The sequence below is a fragment of the Epinephelus lanceolatus genome, chromosome 22, assembly GCF_041903045.1.
Source record: "Epinephelus lanceolatus isolate andai-2023 chromosome 22, ASM4190304v1, whole genome shotgun sequence".
NCBI classification, from domain to species: domain Eukaryota; kingdom Metazoa; phylum Chordata; class Actinopteri; order Perciformes; family Serranidae; genus Epinephelus; species Epinephelus lanceolatus.
In genome coordinates, this window is record NC_135755.1 from 33,558,497 (window position 1) to 33,577,307 (window position 18,811).

Genomic DNA, 18,811 nt, shown 5'->3' on the forward strand with positions numbered 1-18,811 from the left:
CGGCATATCAGATATCGGCAAAAATCTAATATCATGCATCCCTAATAAAAAGCAACCACCAAAAACAGGCCATCAGGCTGTGATTTAGTTTCATTATTTCCCAACTGAATAGAAGACGAAGATGAAGAGATTTAGCTGTTTTGTGTTGTTCAGGTGTGGGTCATTTTCACACAAAAATGGCTTTTTAAAATTTAATGTGGACGTAGACTAAAGTGGTTTTCTCCAGGAAGCAATCTAGGCTAGCTGTTTGTCCCTGTTTTCGGTCTTTGTGCTAAGCTAGGCTAAACACAAACTAGCCCTTATCCAGAACAGCCATACTGCATATCAGGCATGCATCATTATATCCTGGAGTACAGTCACTGAGCAGCTCATAATATTCATTACTATGGGAAGAATGTCGACGCTACAGAAACGGCTGGAGGAAATGTTTGAGCAGGTTTTTTAGTGGGTGCAAAGTAATGGACTAATACGACCAAAGGGGAATCCATGCTAAATAAGTAAAATGTATTTATCACAACTGGAAAGCTGTGCACTGTTTTATTGTTTGTTAGTTTTTCTTTGTTTGTTTATTTGTTTTACTTTTTTTTATTACTTCACAGCTACCTGATTATTTATGTGAGTATATACTGTAAAAAAGCTTTGTGGGGTCAGACTGGTAGGCGTCATTCTTAAATCCACAGGAGGAGAAATGAATCCCCTGCTGTATTAGGACTTAGATGGCAATAAATCAATAAACAAGCCATATGTGGTCGGAGATGTTAAACTTGACCGCTTGATTTCTCTACAGGAGCTGACTATTCCAGTCACCCACACACAGCCTGCTTCACACATGCAATGAAGTGAAAGGCAGAAGGAGTTGGCTGAGCAGGAGTGAATACATCAATTATGTTCCATTAGTCCAACCACCAGCTGATCTCTGTTAAAACACCTCCTGGCAGGGTATCTCTCTGGCTGGAGCTCTGTGTTTGGACTACATTGAAAATCAGCGTAGTGTGAGTAGCTGTGGCTTGCACATCTGCTCAAGAGGGTAATGCTGCTCTCTCCATTGGGATTAATGACCTTGCTGCGCACAATGTTGAATTTGTGCTTTGGTGTGAATACCCATGACAATGAATCATGGGTTATCAGACTGTAAACACTGGTGCCTCAGCTGATCTGAATGGTGTATCATGTTCAAGTTATGTTTACCATGGACAGCGACTTAGGTGCTAGAACTTTTGATGATGGGAAAACTGTTTGAATGGAGTGAATCTGTCAAGCGGTGATGGCAACCATGTAATTTTCATCTTGTAAAACAAACAACGATGTCGGCCTACAGGGCAAAAGTCATGGTAGTACACAAATAATTGCCTGTATGGACAGAGATGTTCACAATGTGATCTTCTGTAAGCCTAAATGACATTCAGCAGTTCCCTGTCTTATCAGTCTCCCTCAACTTGTTTGTGTATGTATGAGCCCTGTGGTTGTGGTGATTCGCTGGTCTTGCTATAACACCCTTTAAATAGTGTGCAGACTGGGGCGTCAGTAGTGCAGTGGATAGTGCCAGCGCCCCATGTACAATGGCGATGCCCTGCCACAGCGGTTGCAGGCTCGACTCCCGCTTGGCCCATGGGTAAAAACTGTCTCTGAGTCTGTTTGTAAAAACAAAAATTGTATTTTTCAATTTTTCATCCTTCCTATATTTATGTGAAATGAAATTTTATCCTCACAGCATGGCAAATAATGTTTCAGTTACTAAATAAGTGATATTATATCTGAAGAAACATGCGTGGTATACAGTTTGTCACTAGTGTAAAAATGACTGTACATTACTTTCTGTCTTTATATTATATTATATTATATTATAGTCTAGCCTAGGTCACTGTTTTATTAAGTCAGAGGCTCATATTTACTTTGGTGAACAGCAGCAGCTCAGGTAGTGGAGTGAGATAAGCCTTTAGTAAGACAAAAAAAAGTTAGTGAGACAAATACTCTTTGAATTATTGAATATTATGAATATAAGAATAAGAATAACTTTATTCATCCCCAAGGGGAAATTCAATTAAAGGCAAAATATATGTTGATATGTTTAAAATAGTTACTATACCTTTTTGGCCATGTAAAGGCATTGTAGTTTCTGGAGGCAAATGTTCAGGAAGTGTTATGTTTGGCATATGTTGTTTGTTTGTTTGTTTGTTTGTTTGTTTGTTTTTCAGAATACTTAACGTTGGGTAACCTTTGACCAAATTTGTTTGTTTTTTTTAGGTGTCCAGTGAATTGCCAGTCATTTGGTGGTCTGAGAGTGGTGTCTTGCAGCTTTCTTTCTATCGCCTTCTGTCAGTGCAGAGAGAACTGTGTGTGTGTGTGTGTGTGTGCGTGTGTGTGTGTGTTGTGTGTGTGCATGTGTGTGTTGTGTGTGTGTGAGAGAGAGAGAGATATGGTGTTGGGAGATGAAAAATAGTGTTTATCTGAACACAGACCAAGGTGAAGGGTCGTCGCCCTGCCAGAAGCAAAGGCAACTTCATCTTCCTCAGCCCTGCCAGACTCAAAGGATACATGCATGGTGTGTGGACAGCCCTGCCAGACGCAAGGGCTACCTGCGGCATTGCCTGCCCAGCCAGACGCAAAGGCCAGCCCTCAGGGTTAAAAAGGGTCAATCCAGTGGTCCCCATGCAATACGCTAACTGAGGTGTCACCAGCCCTGCCAGACACAATCCCTGGTCCTCATCATGGCAATCTACCCTGCATTTAGAGGCTCAACATCTTCCAAGGGGCTAGTATCAGGGCAAGCAACAATTGCTCCTTATGCTGCAGTAGGAGAAGCAGCTTGAGGAGCAGCTTAGGGAGCAGCTCGAGGAGCTGCCCGAGGAGCAGCGTAAGCATCAGTGGAGGGAAGGCAGGAGGAAACACAGGAGGAAACACGGGAGGGAAAGCAGGAGGAAACACAGGAGGAAACACGGGAGGGAAAGCAGGAGGAAACACAGGAGGAAACACAGGAGGGAAAGCAGGAGGACAAGTAGGAGGAAACACAGGAGGGAAAACAGGAGGGGAATCAGGAGGAAGCTCAGGAGGGAAAGGAGCATAGGGATAAGCATAAGCAACAGGATGCAACACAGCATAGAGAGCAGGGTAGTCAGCAGAAAAAGGACGAGCAGGACCCTCCACCCTAGGGTGCAGTGGTGGGAACCGACGCTCGGCCTCTAAGTTACCTCGTAGAGGCTGAGCCTCCTGACGCCTGACCACGTCATCCACCCCAACAGGCAGGACTGGGTAATCGGGGGGGCTTACAGCAACAGCAGACGCTGTTCCCAGAGGCCGAAAGAAGCCACCTGAGGGAGAAAAAAGATTATTTAAATAAAGTCACATTCTCCACTTCATAAAACAGACTCATTTGTTGAATCTCAACAAATCAGCTGTTGTTGTTACAAATACTCTCTAAATTATCTGTATGCAGACTATCCACAAAAAAATGTAGAAAATGTAATAATAATAAAAGTCACACTATATGGTCAGAACAATCAGCCACACTTCTGTCATGGGAGAAGAGATGATCTGACACTGTGGGAACTGTGTGTTTCTAGGAGAATGTCAGTGCCTCCAAGATAAGCTGTGTTAAACACTGAGATAGCCAAAACGTTAGAGCGCACAGACCTGCGCGCGCAATTACGCACGACAAAATGGGCACTTTAATTTAAATAAAATTATGCACAATCAATAAAAGGGCCTCTCCAGAAAATAGTCACACCAAAATCGGTGCTTCTTGGCACACTAATTGTTTATATTCAGTTAACATCACTCTCCTAATTTATGAGCTGCAAATCACACGGTGCGGAGGAGACGGTGGCACTTTGGACGCAGGACGCGCACTGTTACTACATGAAAAAAACACCCTCACCTCGCCCCTTCATAAGAAAATACCACATGAACGAGCGAAGCATATTTCAATATTCAGGCAATACTAACATGTCAGGCACAAGCTCTGAGTGAAGACTGAACAGCTTTGGTTGTCGGTCCAACAACTGTCACACACTTGAGTTCACTTCATCTCTTTTATCAGACTCATATCCATCTGTTTGTGCATTTTGTGGAATTTCGAAAAAAAAAAATAGTTTACTAATGTGACAAATGTTAATTTAAAAGGACCCGACAACAGCTCAGGATACATTTTAAGCAGCATCTTTAACTATCCACACAGAGGAACAGGGCCCCGTCTGTTTCCACCTGTGCGTTCTACGCTCCTAAACGTTCCATGGTTTCCATGGCGCACAAGATAAACACATTTTGGGCATCATTCAAAACTGGCCTTGTCGCCATCTTTTTCCTAAAAGAATTTTGACGACGAATTTGGAAAACTCATGCCCTAAAATAAAGATAACAGTTTTTTTCAAATCACTACACCATTGTTGACATCTTCCACACCTGTCCCGCCACATTCAGCCTATTCATATAAATATAACATAACATAACATAGCCTATAAATATAATAATTATTTTACACCGAGAAAAAGTCGAGTTTCACTAAAAACAACTGTGTTTTCCCAACAGGTCGACTAACATAACTGACCATCTTTACATTCAACAATGAACCATAATTAGGCTAAATATTTTTTTAGCTGATATTCTCTTTTAACGGTTTGAGGAACATTAATAAAAAAGGCTAAATTTGACATGATATTAATAAAAGATGTCTTACCGGCAGAGGAAGTCATCCACCGCCTGACTCCGGCCAGCAAGTGCAGCACCACGGGGGGTCCGGACGCCATGTTGTCCGCAGGTAAGGTTTGGTATTGTTTAAGTTGACCTCGTTAGGTTGTTCTTCAGCACAGTTATTCAACAGTTTGTTCTTGTTTTCAGCTTTCCAGCAAAAGGTTTCGCAGCCCAACTTGTGTCAAGTTCAAGTGCAAAAGAGGATTCTGAAAGGCCTGCAGCCTTTATATACCCTCAGCAAAGCCGTTCTGTTGCCATGACTTTTACTGACGCACGTGCGTGTGCGTGCATGAGAGAATGACAGATATTATGTACAGTGAATAGGTGGTATATGGAAGCTGTTGGGCATTTTTGTGTGTGTTTCCATAGACAGGTGATGTGTATGAGCTTTCAGAAACACCTGATGTACCACTGTATGATGAACACACACATTCATGTCAAAACAACATTTAAAAAAATCTTTTTTTAAAGATTTTTTTTTACTAGCTTTACAGCAATATTTAAACTGATATTTGTTTGTTTGTTTGTTTGTTGTAAAATGTTGAATTGTCTTGTACTTTGTATTTTATTGTATTTTACTCTGTAAGGCAACCTTGAGTGTCATGGAAGGCGCCCAGAAATAACATGTATTATTATTATTATTATTTGTGAACTTTATCACATTTACTTTTCTTGTAAAACAAATATTTAATATAATGCCACTGTTAAATCTAAATGTTAAATCTATATCTAAATGTCCTTTAGAGGCGATTTGCCTTTAAAAAGGGAGCCTCATAGTTTTTATCGTTTTCCAGATGATCCAAGAGGGTTTTTACCTAATTTATTAGGCTTAATAAGAAGGAAGCTTTTCTCAACACATGGGAACAAGAAATGCTTCATCCTTCAGTTTATCATAAACACTTCAGCACATCTGGAGATACATGGCTTTCACTGAACAGGAAGGAGGGGGGAAACTGTCATCTGAAAAGTAACTAATAAGGTCATGGTTGGTGTTTAGCTGCAGTTTAGCTGTTTGGACTTCAGGTCAAATTAGTGAGTAAAGCCTAAACACACACTTTGGGCCTTAATGCTATTATTATTCCTCACACACTGCTTCAGCATCAGATTGAAATCATCATCACACACTACGATCATGTGCTTTGACAGCACAGCAGGTCTGAGTCACTACAGCAGATTACAAAGTTTCTGTCCCTTCTTTGCTCAAAGTATTCTTAGAACATTTGTGAATATGGCCCCCAGTCCTCATTGATGCCTCCCCAGTGAGAACTGCCTATTGTGTTGACTGGACAGCCTGATCATACTGAAGGCCCTGTAGCTGGGAGTTCAAGCCAGGTGACCACCAGAATACTTCTCCACTGTGGTTTTAGATGTAGAAACCCAAGTTGTGTGCGTCTTAGTTTTGGTGTGCACAGTTGAGTTTCTATTCAAACTGATCCATGTAACCTTAACTCTTCTCCTACGCATTTGATTTTAATAATGAAAAACCTGCACAAAACTTTAAATGTTTTTACATGAGCATTTGAGCTTTATGGGTCATTATGAGTTTGTTTCACATTTTATTACATTAAAACTAGTTATTACATTATAAGTTTAAGTCAGATGTTATCAGTGGTGGAAGAAGTATTCAGATCATTAACCTAAGTAAAAGTACTACCAAGCTGTGCAAATACTCCACAAAGTCCTGCCTTCAAAACCTTACTTGAGTAAAAGTGTGTCAGTATTTTGAATAAAATGTAATTAAAATATCAGAAGTAATATTGTGCAGTAAAATGTCCCCTGTGAGTGTTTTATGGTTTTATCTCCTGCTGCATTAATGTGTATGCTGCATTTTACTGCTGTAGATGTTCAAACTCTTCAATGTTCTTTTTGGTAGAGCACTTTTTAAGTCTCTATATCATCATGAAAACTGTGTTGAACCTAACCTGATTGAGCTATCTCTGCCATTCAGTTTAGGTAGGCCTATGTTATGACAGCATAGCCTACCTACCTAAAGCTAACTCACTAACATTCTGGCCTATTGGTAAAGGTAACTGTTACCATAGCCTACCCACTTAGCAAGCTAACTCATACATTTTCTGGCCTACTGGCAAGCTTACTTGTTAGCATAGCTTACCTGCTTAGCAAGCTAACTCATAAACGTTCTGGCCAATTGACAAGCTTATTTGTTAGCATAGTGTACCTACTTAGTAAGCTAACTAGCTAACATTCTAGGCTATTGGCAAGCTTACTTGTTAGCAGAGCCTACCTACTTAACAAGCTAATTACTAACCCTGTAGTAGCTTACAAGGTTTTCTTTCAGTGTTACAGAGGATTGTGTTCAGTTGTCCTAACTTCAATTTAGAAAACTAGCTTAGCTCTGATGAAGCACAGGAGCAGCGCACTGATGATGATGTCAGACTGAAGATGCAGTGAAACAAGTTGACAATTCTGTCTGATATCAGGCAGTACAGTGCTCCAGGGGGGACATTTTTCCGTAGGCCAACACGGAAGTTAGCAACACCCTGATTCCCTCATCAAAAGTCCAATTGGATTTTTTTATTGGATTGTTGATTACTGCAGAAAATAAGCTCTGTGGCAAACAAACATTTATGATACTCATTAATGAACACAGATTTTGTGATTTTTGAAGCCTAAATACAATCGCCAGAAGTAAAAAGCTAATGTTAGGCTATGAAGAAATTGCACTATGGTCACATGACTTAACATAGAGCTTGTAAGTTGCATGTTTCCATTTCCGGTACAAGGGACCTTAAAAATCGATTTCTCATAATGTGTTTCAATGGCTAGATGAAAATTATTTTCTGGTCCTGTTTGAATTGTGCCATGAATTTCACATATGTTGTTTGTGAATTTTTAATATATTTTTTCGTGCAAGGAAGGCTACAATTTAGCGGGAAGAAATTTGATACTGTTAGGTTTTGTGTGAGAGCGCTTTGTGGACTACAGCTCTTCGCTGCTCCCAACGCGTAGGATATACGTCACCACTCGCACTCGGAACATGGCTGTGTCTCTGGTACACTTAACCGCCTTCTTCCAAGGAGAGGACAAAAGCCTTAAGCGTGGCGTAGCAAAAACCACTACAAGTCTGCACATGTGGAAAGTTTCAGCAAACCCGCATCTTGATCTGATGGCTCCGTAGATCGTGGCAGAAGACGCAGCAGCAGCACTGTGAGTTGAGAAGTGGAGGGAAAGTGTGATGACGTGACATCACATAGGCGACATGTAGTCTTTCTCAATATGTTGTTTCCACAGCCTTTAACTGAAGAATCATACAATAAACTGTCAAACTCTTAACATGAAAAAATATTATTTAGACCCACACAAAACATTTGTGTAATCCAAGGCATTCAATGACTGGGACCAGAAGATAATAATTTTCTTTCCATTACTCCCATTCATATTCTCCGAGCCTATAGGTCCCATGGGGGTCTACCAGAAGGGGCGTGACTTACGAGCTCTATTGCCACCACAACTAGGCTTTAAAGCCATTTTGTAGAGTCATTTAGCCACTTGTTAGCAACTGCCTTTTCAAGACACTTTCAGTCACTTGTGTTTTTGTTGCTGAGTCTTTTGAATTTTAAGGCCCAGCTAGGGACGGGCATTGCAAACTAGCTCAGGCTATAAATGCTGTGGCATTTATGTATGCTACATGTCCCTATACCAATAAACATTAAATAAAATAAATAGTAGGACAATACAGCACTATTCTGACTTTAGACTAGGTTTTTGTTGGTCAATAGTGCAATCACTTTCTGCTGCCTCGTAATAGAAATATGGCAATAATGCACCTGAGCACATCTCATCTTGGGATGTACATGCCCATGGGCACACAGAGGAGTGCAAGTTGATTTGCTACTTGCACAATGTTGGTGCTGGCTGTGAAAATGACTACTGTGTTGGTATAAAACTAGCACTGACAGTTGCACTGCACTGTGCACTGCTTTGTGCCGGGTGGAAGATAGGATTCTTCATGTCTACATTCAGTCCACGTGACAGTACGCATGTATTGTCGAATTCTACAGGTAACAAATTGTAATTTAAATCATGTGGTATACAGTATACTGACATACGAAACTCATCAGTCTTGTCTATTCACAGAGGAATAAATGACTTTGCTGTGCTTTTATTGTTTTACAGTCACAACAGTCAATATAAAGTGCAACATTTCAACTCTTGCGGGTCAGAACTTATATTAGCAAACATCTGCAGCATCCTCCCACATATGTACACACACACACACACACACACACACACACACGGACAATCTCAATAAGGAAACTGATGGAAAGTTATAAATGCTGGACCCCATATTAAAAAAAAGTGTCCCATTGCTCCGTCTTCTCAGTGTTGGTTGAGATCATTAGTCATTCTTGTTTCTGATGTCCAACATGGCGTGCAACTCCCCAGGCTCATATCCCAGCAGACCTTGCAGGTTGCAGACAAAGCGATAGACGTAGCGTTTGCCGGCTGTCTTGCGGATGATATTCTTGTCATAGTAGTATCGTAGACCGCGACTCAGCTTCTCATAGTTCATCTTGGGTTTGTTCTTCCTCTGACCCCACAGCAGGGCCACCTGGATACAGAACTAAAGCTTAACTCCAGAGCTCAATAGCTATAGACTTCTCATTACTCTGACAACAATATAATGACGATAAACAACATAGCATCCATCCATGCTTTTCATTGCTATGCTAGGCTAAACATGGTGCCTGATATTGTTCATCTGTCTGTGAGACAACAGCAAATGTGTATTTCCCAGAATATAAGAGTCTTGTACATCACATATGGCTCAAACCTTCAGGCACTATGTACCTCATCAGGGTCCGTCAGCTTGAACTCCCACCCATCTCCCGTCCAGCTTATACATGACTGACAGCTGCGATCTGTGAGAAGCTCCAGCAGAAACTGCCACAGCTGAATGGGTCCACTTCCTGTTGAAACATAGCGGGAAACATACAGTATTTACAACAGGATTGAATCCATATGATTCATATAAAAACTGTATCTCCTTTAACCACTGCTCACCAGTATAACCAGCAAGGATAGCTGCTGGTATCACGACTCCGCCCAGGTCGGTTTTGTTGCCTACATATTCTTTGAAGCTCCTGTGTGGGTGTGGTAAAGTGAAGACATCTTCAGACATGGTCTCTTCAGTCACTGGCTCTAAATCGTGGAGTGGAGTAGCCCACGATAGAGAGCCCACGATGTCTGAGTCGTCACTGTGAACAATCTCCACCTCTGAGTCTGCCTCTACAAGTGCACAGCAGTAGAAACACAGGCAGGTTAACAGGAATGGAGGCGTCTCAGGTCATGATGCTAAACAGCCTCTGACAGCTATTGGATTACAAACTACTGTGGTTTACAGTCTCCTGGAACTATTTGTTAAAGAAACCAAATATGAGAAATCCCCCAAAATACAATTTAAAACACTGAAAGATTAAAGATATGATTTTTGTTGCTTGGATGGACACTGGTGCAGTAAATATTCTATCCTTTTAACACATCTAAATTGTGAAAATGAATTCCAGTCATTTGCTTTTGGTTACTTGATCTTTAAAATACTCCACAACATCCTAAAAATGACACATCTGACATAAAAATCCCCTTAAAAGGTTGTTATACCAGTGTGTTAGCAAACAGTTGCCTTTTCACACATCCAGGAGACACATTGACAGTTTTTTTTCTGGAGTCTTGGTTTTGTCCACCTGGTCATTTTAATTCCAATAATCACTCTCCTTTTAGCTCTACTTTGGTCTCCACCACCTCCTGAGAAAAATATCTGTCTCTTTAGCTCCACTGTGTTTACCAGCTAGTTTCTGTCTGCTGTTTGTTGCTGAGTGGGTCTGCTGGAAATAGGATCATGTGTCTATGAGCCTGTTCACACCTGGTATTTACATATGTTTTGCTGATCCAAACACAAGTGGACAGCTGAGACCCATCACCGTCCACACCTGCGTCTATCATGCGTCGCCAGCTGACTACTTGTGTTCAGATTTTAGCACACTCTATGTCACTTCAGCTAGAAGGTCAAAGGGCCCTGCACACAGTTACAACATCCGCACTCTTGCTAGCTGCTTGTTAGCTACTCACTAGTCATGTAAGCAGTTGTGTCGACACAGCTTGAAATATCACTGTCAGCAGAATTCAACACATCTCCTTCCATAGGACAAAATGGTGGACAGTCATGCAACACTTTGTCTAACTTGTTACAATATAAGCAAGTTATAGAGCGTTAGCGTGCTGTCACCAAAACAACCAGCACATCCTGCATTGATGACAGAGTCGTTGTTCGGGACACATCAGGACGCATTAGTGTTTCTGAGGTCAAATGCATCCCATACCACCTCGGTAAGTGGTTTGAGCAATCGGATCACCATGCATCTTGGTGGTCGTTTATTTAGCATTGTCCACTTGTGATCAGATCACCCAAGTCACAATACCAGGTACAAACATGCTAAAAAAACAAAAGAATCATGTGCCCAAAGATTAAATATAGTATGTAGTAACTATTAAAGAAAACGTTTATTACCTTTTCTGATCTGAAGCTGGCAGTAAGATGGTATGGTGCATGTGGGTAATGAAGAACTGCAGTCATATTCATTCTCTGAGAAAATCAAATAAAAAAATGAGACATTATTATTCCATGATCACCAACAACTAACAGGAATGATAAAGAACATATGTTACAGAATGCATAGAATGCATGTACCTGTTTGCACATATGTATGTATGAACCAAGATACATGATACATCTACACATTCTGCATATACATTGTGAAGCGAGAACACCTTGATTTAAACAAATGTCTGATCACTGTGTATTAGAAACAGGTTCTTAATATGAAAATATATATCATCTTCTGAGTGTGATGCCAAACAAATGACAAATACTTTATATATATATATATATATATATATATATATATATATATATATATATATATATACAGTACAGGCCAAAAGTTTGGACACACCTTCTCATTCAATGCGTTTTCTTTATTTTCATGACTATTTTACATTGTAGATTCTCACTGAAGGCATCAAAACTATGAATGAACACATGTGGAGTTATGTACTTAACAAAAAAAGGTGAAATAACTGAAAACATGTTTTATATTCTAGTTTCTTCAAAATAGCCACCCTTTGCTTTGATTACTGCTTTGCACACTCTTGGCATTCTCTCGATGAGCTTCAAGAGGTAGTCACCTGAAACGGTTTTCCAACAGTCTTGAAGGAGTTCCCAGAGGTGTTTAGCACTTGTTGGCCCCTTTGCCTTCACTCTGCGGTCCAGCTCACCCCAAACCATCTCGATTGGGTTCAGGTCCAGTGACTGTGGAGGCCAGGTCATCTGCCGCAGCACTCCATCACTCTCCTTCTTGGTCAAATAGCCCTTACACAGCCTGGAGGTGTGTTTGGGGTCATTGTCCTGTTGAAAAATAAATGATCGTCCAACTAAACGCAAACCAGATGGGATGGCATGTCGCTGCAGGATGCTGTGGTAGCCATGCTGGTTCAGTGTGCCTTCAATTTTGAATAAATCCCCAACAGTGTCACCAGCAAAACACCCCCACACCATCACACCTCCTCCTCCATGCTTCACAGTGGGAACCAGGCATGTGGAATCCATCCGTTCACCTCTTCTGCGTCTCACAAAGACACGGCGGTTGGAACCAAAGATCTCAAATTTGGACTCATCAGACCAAAGCACAGATTTCCACTGGTCTAATGTCCATTCCTTGTGTTTCTTGGCCCAAACAAATCTCTTCTGCTTGTTGCCTCTCCTTAGCAGTGGTTTCCTAGCAGCTATTTGACCATGAAGGTCTGATTGGCGCAGTCTCCTCTTAACAGTTGTTCTAGAGATGGGTCTGCTGCTAGAACTCTGTGTGGCATTCATCTGGTCTCTGATCTGAGCTGCTGTTAACTTGCGATTTCTGAGGCTGGTGACTCGGATGAACTTATCCTCAGAAGCAGAGGTGACTCTTGGTCTTCCTTTCCTGGGTCGGTCCTCATGTGTGCCAGTTTCGTTGTAGTGCTTGATGGTTTTTGCGACTCCACTTGGGGACACATTTAAAGTTTTTGCAATTTTCCGGACTGACTGACCTTCATTTCTTAAAGTAATGATGGCCACTCGTTTTTCTTTAGTTAGCTGATTGGTTCTTGCCATAATATGAATTTTAACAGTTGTCCAATAGGGCTGTCAGCTGTGTATTAACCTGACTTCTGCACAACACAACTGATGGTCCCAACCCCATTGATAAAGCAAGAAATTCCTTTAATTAACCCTGATAAGGCACACCTGTGAAGTGGAAACCATTTCAGGTGACTACCTCTTGAAGCTCATGGAGAGAATGCCAAGAGTGTGCAAAGCAGTAATCAGAGCAAAGGGTGGCTATTTTGAAGAAACTAGAATATAAAACATGTTTTCAGTTATTTCACCTTTTTTTGTTAAGTACATAACTCCACATGTGTTCATTCATAGTTTTGATGCCTTCAGTGAGAATCTACAATGTAAATAGTCATGAAAATAAAGAAAACGCATTGAATGAGAAGGTGTGTCCAAACTTTTGGCCTGTACTGTATATATATATTTATATAAACTAAATGTTATAAAAAATCTCACAAGACACAGTAGAGATATAAAGGACTTACTAAACATTTGTGTTTGTGCGGTAACTCACAGTAACAGAAATGTGTAAATCTTATAATTGTACAGGTTGGTGTAATCTGGATCCCATTATACATTCGAATGATTGATTTTTATTAATAACTTCTGTCCATATTGACGGAAGTATTTGCTTTATGACAGGTTCCTCAGCCTTCTGGAGCCTATGATCGTTAGCGCTGCCAAGGAGGGGCCAGCAGGGACCATGGCCACCCTGCAGTGGGGCTCCCAGAAATTTTTCCTGGGAATTGTCAGATTGGGCCTCTGAAGATCTTGGAATGGCACACAAAAATCAAAAGCCATAACTGAATTTCAGACTTTTGAATATGCTGTTGAAGTGCAGAGGCTAGTTGAAAAAAGAAATTGTAACAGGGTGGCCATGGCATCTACTAGGTGGCAAAACTGACATCAAGGAGGCAGTTTTGTTAAAATCAGTGGCCCCTCCATTCGCTCCAAATAATTATCCACAAATAATTATCTTGGGGGGGGGGGGGGGTTGATATTTGACGTGTTTGGGGTGAAAATGTTGGCTTTTAGTTTTGGTGTTCCACCCCAAGGTTTTCATTGGCCTCATCTGGCTACCCTTATGAAACATTTCTGTGGGCACCACTGCTTGTGCTCCTACTTAAAGGTTTAACATTTTAACCCCCAAGTTCAAATGCAGAAAGGGAGCTCCAGATGAATTGTACAATGTGCCTAAATAGCGACACATTTAAAAGTCCAGTGGGGATTTGGGGGGATATATTGGCAGAAATGGAATATAATATTCATGGCTATACTTTCTTCATCACAGGCTCCACAATACAATATTATCACCACACTTCAGTCATGATACAATATTATTGCAATTTTAAACATGTTGCAATATGCTGAGTATTGTGTTAAAATATATTGCGATATCATACCTGTTTTAAACTGCAAGTTATGTCCCTAAAGAAAAGCTTTGTCGACATCTGTCTTATCTAATTTTATGTTGTTGTAGTCACATTTCAAAGTAAATGTGAGTTTGAAAGAATCAGGTTTTGGTTGAAAATGCTGTCACCTCTCCTCATGGTCTCCAGATGCTCCCACAGGATCTCTCCTGCAGTGAAGTCGGACATGAGGCCCAGGAAAGCCTCCTTTTCCAGGCTACACAGCTCACTCCCCTGGAGGCCTCTCAGGTCTGAACCCAGGCAGTGGAGACCAAACTCAGCCTGGCACCAATCCAGCCAGTAGTTCACCTCCCACTCAGACCACAAGGTAGGATCTGCACATATGCAAATATGAATAAATCTACAGCTACAGTGTTCTCTAACCTCTTCACCTTTTCATAAGCTTTCCCTGCTGTATTGATGACTTAATATTGTGCCTGTGGCTCAGGCTGTACCCTGAGGGAAGTGATGGGTGATTCTCTCCTGGGCAAATCCAGCGAAACTGGCCTTCACCGCCTGGCTGAGGACCTCCTTACTAGTCGGTGTGAGGGGAGGGACCTCCAGGGTGTCCATTTCTGACACAACAATACAATACATGACACTCATGTGAAATTCTATTTCATGTTTATACCATGAACCTATTAAAAGCATATTTATACATTTTCATTACATTATGAGTTATAAAATACATTAAAGCCTGTGAAGGCCGATTCAGCACCATAGCATTTATAACACAGTACAAACCCATCCTCAGGTTGTCAAATACCGACACGTGATATCAGTGCCAAAGGCACCCTCTAGCATCTTTATGAGATGCACCGGGCTTTCAGCTAACTCTACTGTAAACCCATCCACAGCAACATTTGACACTGAGAGCAACTAACATATTAGAAAAAGTGAGAAACTCCATGGTGGGAGGTGTGGTAGATGGGTCAAAGAAACCTAGACTTTCACCCAGGAGACTGCAGTTTGTGTCCTGTGTGTGACACTATTTACGTCACATTATGTTACATAATAAAAGTACTTATTTTGTCCCAAAACATTATATTTTCATCTAAACCTAACTAAGTACTTTTGTTATCTAAACCAAACTGCAACAGTTTCACAACATTAACTACGTGTTACAATGTGTTTCATCTGTGCGTCCCCATGTGTCGCTATTAGACACCAAGGGCTGTGACAAAGAAACATTATATGAAAACAACAGGTTGCAACTCCATTTGAATCTTGAAATGTTCACTACTGAACACTCATCCAGTAAACATAATATTGATGATGCTTTATGGGTTATGTACCGCAGTGTTTTAAAGCCCAATGTTAAAGCTTTAAAGCTCTCGCAGCATCTATAACTCAGCCAGTACAATAGGCTCAATCAGTTTTCATGATTATAAAGTCTTCCATAAATTAGGCTATGCCAATCAGCATCAATGCAAACAGAAAACATATGCACTTTCATCAGAAGATGCTTCTCTTGTTTATTCAGTCAGTCATTCATTTTTCCTTAACTGCTTATCCTTATACATGGTCTTGGATGTGCTGGAGCCTATCCCAGCTGTCACTGGGTGAGAGGCAGGGTATAACCTGGACAGGTTGCCAAACTATCACAGTGCTTGTCTAGCTTATTAGTATCATATTTATTCATTATGAAGTATTTATTTATTTAGAAATACTTCTTCACTCTCCAGGACAACTGGGCTAATAACATCCAACAATGAAGACCATGATATGCAGCTGAAAGCACTGGAGTTAGTAGACACTGGGTTAAAATATTTTTTGTCAAACTAGTATTTCTGACATGTCATAATCAGTTTCAAAAACATATAAAAGTTTCAGACTGCCTGTGGATTACCTTAACATATGTATAAACAGGTAATAAAAGATTAACAACAACGTAATCACATATCACTAAATATGATTAAAGCTATAGTATAAATAATTCATAATCTTTATAACACAGATGTTTCTAGCTATTGTTGACAAATCTATTAATAAACACTTAAAAATGTCCTACATTAAAGTGTGTCATAAACCATTCATGATGTGTTTACAGTTCATATCCCGCTAAAAAATACCCAGTGGGGTGGTTATAGTAAGTTATTGTCATAATGTCTAATAGTTCAATATTTACCAGAGAATGACCAGACGGGAACAAAAAACAAATAATTCAAACTCAGTTTGACCTCATCCTGATGTTGACTGAAGTATGAGATGAAAAATGATTGTCTTACCGTAAGTACTGCAGTCCATCCCAGAGTGTAAGGAAGTGGGGATCAGGTGGAGGAAACTGAGACCACAAAGGGGCGAATGGGGCTTTAATATGATGGAAGGAAGGGGAGGAGGGGACCAGCTGTGATGGACAACTGTCAATCATGTGGATGTGGGAGGGGCAGAAGGAGCAGATCAAGTGTGGAATCACAGAATCAATTATTGTACACACAGCAGGTACACAAGCAGGTACCTGAGGTGCAAGGCTGGAACACGCTCTTTGATCCAATGAGAGCTATGAGGTATGACACGTGCAATATATGGTGCATACTCCCATCCTACATCCCAGACACAACTCTGTGACATTAAGGTCAAGGAAGCTGCTGTCAAACCAGGTGGCAACACTGAAAATAATAAATCTTATTATTTTGAATAGATCAATTAATTCTGTGATATTATCAGTACAAATTTAAGTTTTTAGTTTTACATGAATATATCTAGTTTTGAAAATCATCTGCATTTTTTCAAAACACAAAATATAGATTTTCTCCTTAGCAAGATGTAATTATGTAAACCCAGCCAATCTCCTGAGGAACATTCACACAACAAACAGAGATCTTGTTTTATTCACTTTGGTCCAACAGACTTTGAAGTGGGATGAGCCGCAGGCCCCAGAATGTTTTCCCCAGTGTTTTTCACCCCACTTAGATTTTTAGTTTAAAAGACAAAAACAATATCACCGAACAAAGACTCACAGGAGTCGCCTAGGTAAAAACACAACAATCACTGCACCACTGAAATAGTTAACGATGTAGCAGTGTCAAGATCTTTCCCAAATGTTAAAAAGATCTGAAGGGGAGACATCCGAGGTGATTAGGCTTAAACTGATTGATTCATCGTGAAACTTTCCCAGTTGATTACTTTCTGAAGTTTTCTGAAATGTTATGTTTAAATATTCAAATTATACATTATCTAATAAAATATGCACTCATTTGCATAAATCAAGCAAAACTCTAAACATTGAATGAAGCCATGTTAAAAAACATTTGCTTCATTTTGACATTTTAGAGTCAAAGGTTGTTTATAGATTTCAGAAATGTGTTTTTATCACTTCATAAACCAGCCATGTAAATTGACCATGTTTTTAGGAAAAAAATAATCCATAAATCAGAGTTTTGGCTTTAATATGTGAAAACAGGCTTTAAAGAATAGGTTTCAAATTCCATACATTTTAGACAAAATATAAGACAAGAGGGTAAAAAAAAAACTTAATATCATGACACTTTACTAGTTGATTACATATGCTATTTTTTTTCTGTATTAAGTTTTCTGAACTTTTTTTAACTATGCAAGTTGAGGCATTATTCTAATCATAATTAAATGTGTGCTTTCTGCATACATTTCCAGAACAGAAATCTCATCTTAAATATACACCTAAATATGCATTTGTTTGTTTCCTTTCCATTAGTCTGAAAGAAGACATGTTATAAAAACAAATAGCCCCAAATCTCAAAACTGATGTTTTCATCTGTAGTGTCTCTCACCTTAATAGAAACTGGAGGTGTGAATAATAATTCACTCAACCATGTGTGACCTAAAACAATTACCTTCGGCTTTAATTATAGTTTATACAAAGATTAGTCTTGCTTGATTTACATAATAATCTGATACAAAAAGTTGCCTGTCTTTTAAATAGATCAAGCAGGATATTTTTACCTGTGAAGGTGGTCGATGTGCTGAGAGCAGGAAGGGTAAGCATCGGCATTCTTAATGGAGCTACTCTCCTTTGTTTAGGACGGCCAAGGGAACCAAAAAAGCTACACATAAACAATGCATAAACAGTAACAAGGCCAAATTGAGCAAGAATAGAGACGAATACCAATGGAGTCATTTACCATGTCGTTCATAACAGTCTTTCAGCTTCTTCAGTTCATGGTCCTTCTAAAGACTTTTCCACGTGCTTAAATAAAAGCTTTCTTTCCCATCTAGTCTGGCATTATAGATAGACAGAAGATATACACTATGCCTTTAACCTGAGACAATTATCAGCAAAAAAAAAACAACAAAAACAAACAAATCCAGGACCTGTATCACCCTCTGCTGGTCAGCAGGAAGTGGCTCAGGCACAGCCCACTTCTGCTTTAACATTAAACTATACAGGCCACATCTTCTCTGATCATCCTCTTTTGGACGAGGACAGTTTCTTTGGGCTTTTGCCGTAATTGTAGAACGCTGGAGAGTGACAGGAAAGGTGGAGAGAGAATGTGGATAACAGGGTGGAATTGATCCTGGGCTGTTACAATGGACTCAACCTACATGGGGTGCACACTCATACCTGTTGAGCTAG

At 40.1% G+C, this 18,811-nt stretch overlaps 1 protein-coding gene across 1 annotated transcript; it reads right to left on the bottom strand.

The window, feature by feature from the left end:
* Window positions 1-9,046: 9,046 nt before the first annotated feature.
* LOC117246361 (transforming protein p54/c-ets-1-like) lies at window positions 9,047-18,229 on the bottom strand. Its single transcript, XM_033610222.1, has 6 exons — window positions 18,181-18,229; window positions 14,715-14,834; window positions 14,391-14,594; window positions 9,712-9,936; window positions 9,499-9,617; window positions 9,047-9,259 (listed from the first exon to the last, which is right to left on the bottom strand). Exons 1-6 carry the CDS (start codon window positions 18,227-18,229, stop codon window positions 9,047-9,049), a joined length of 930 nt encoding a protein of 309 aa, XP_033466113.1.
* Window positions 18,230-18,811: the final 582 nt, after the last annotated feature.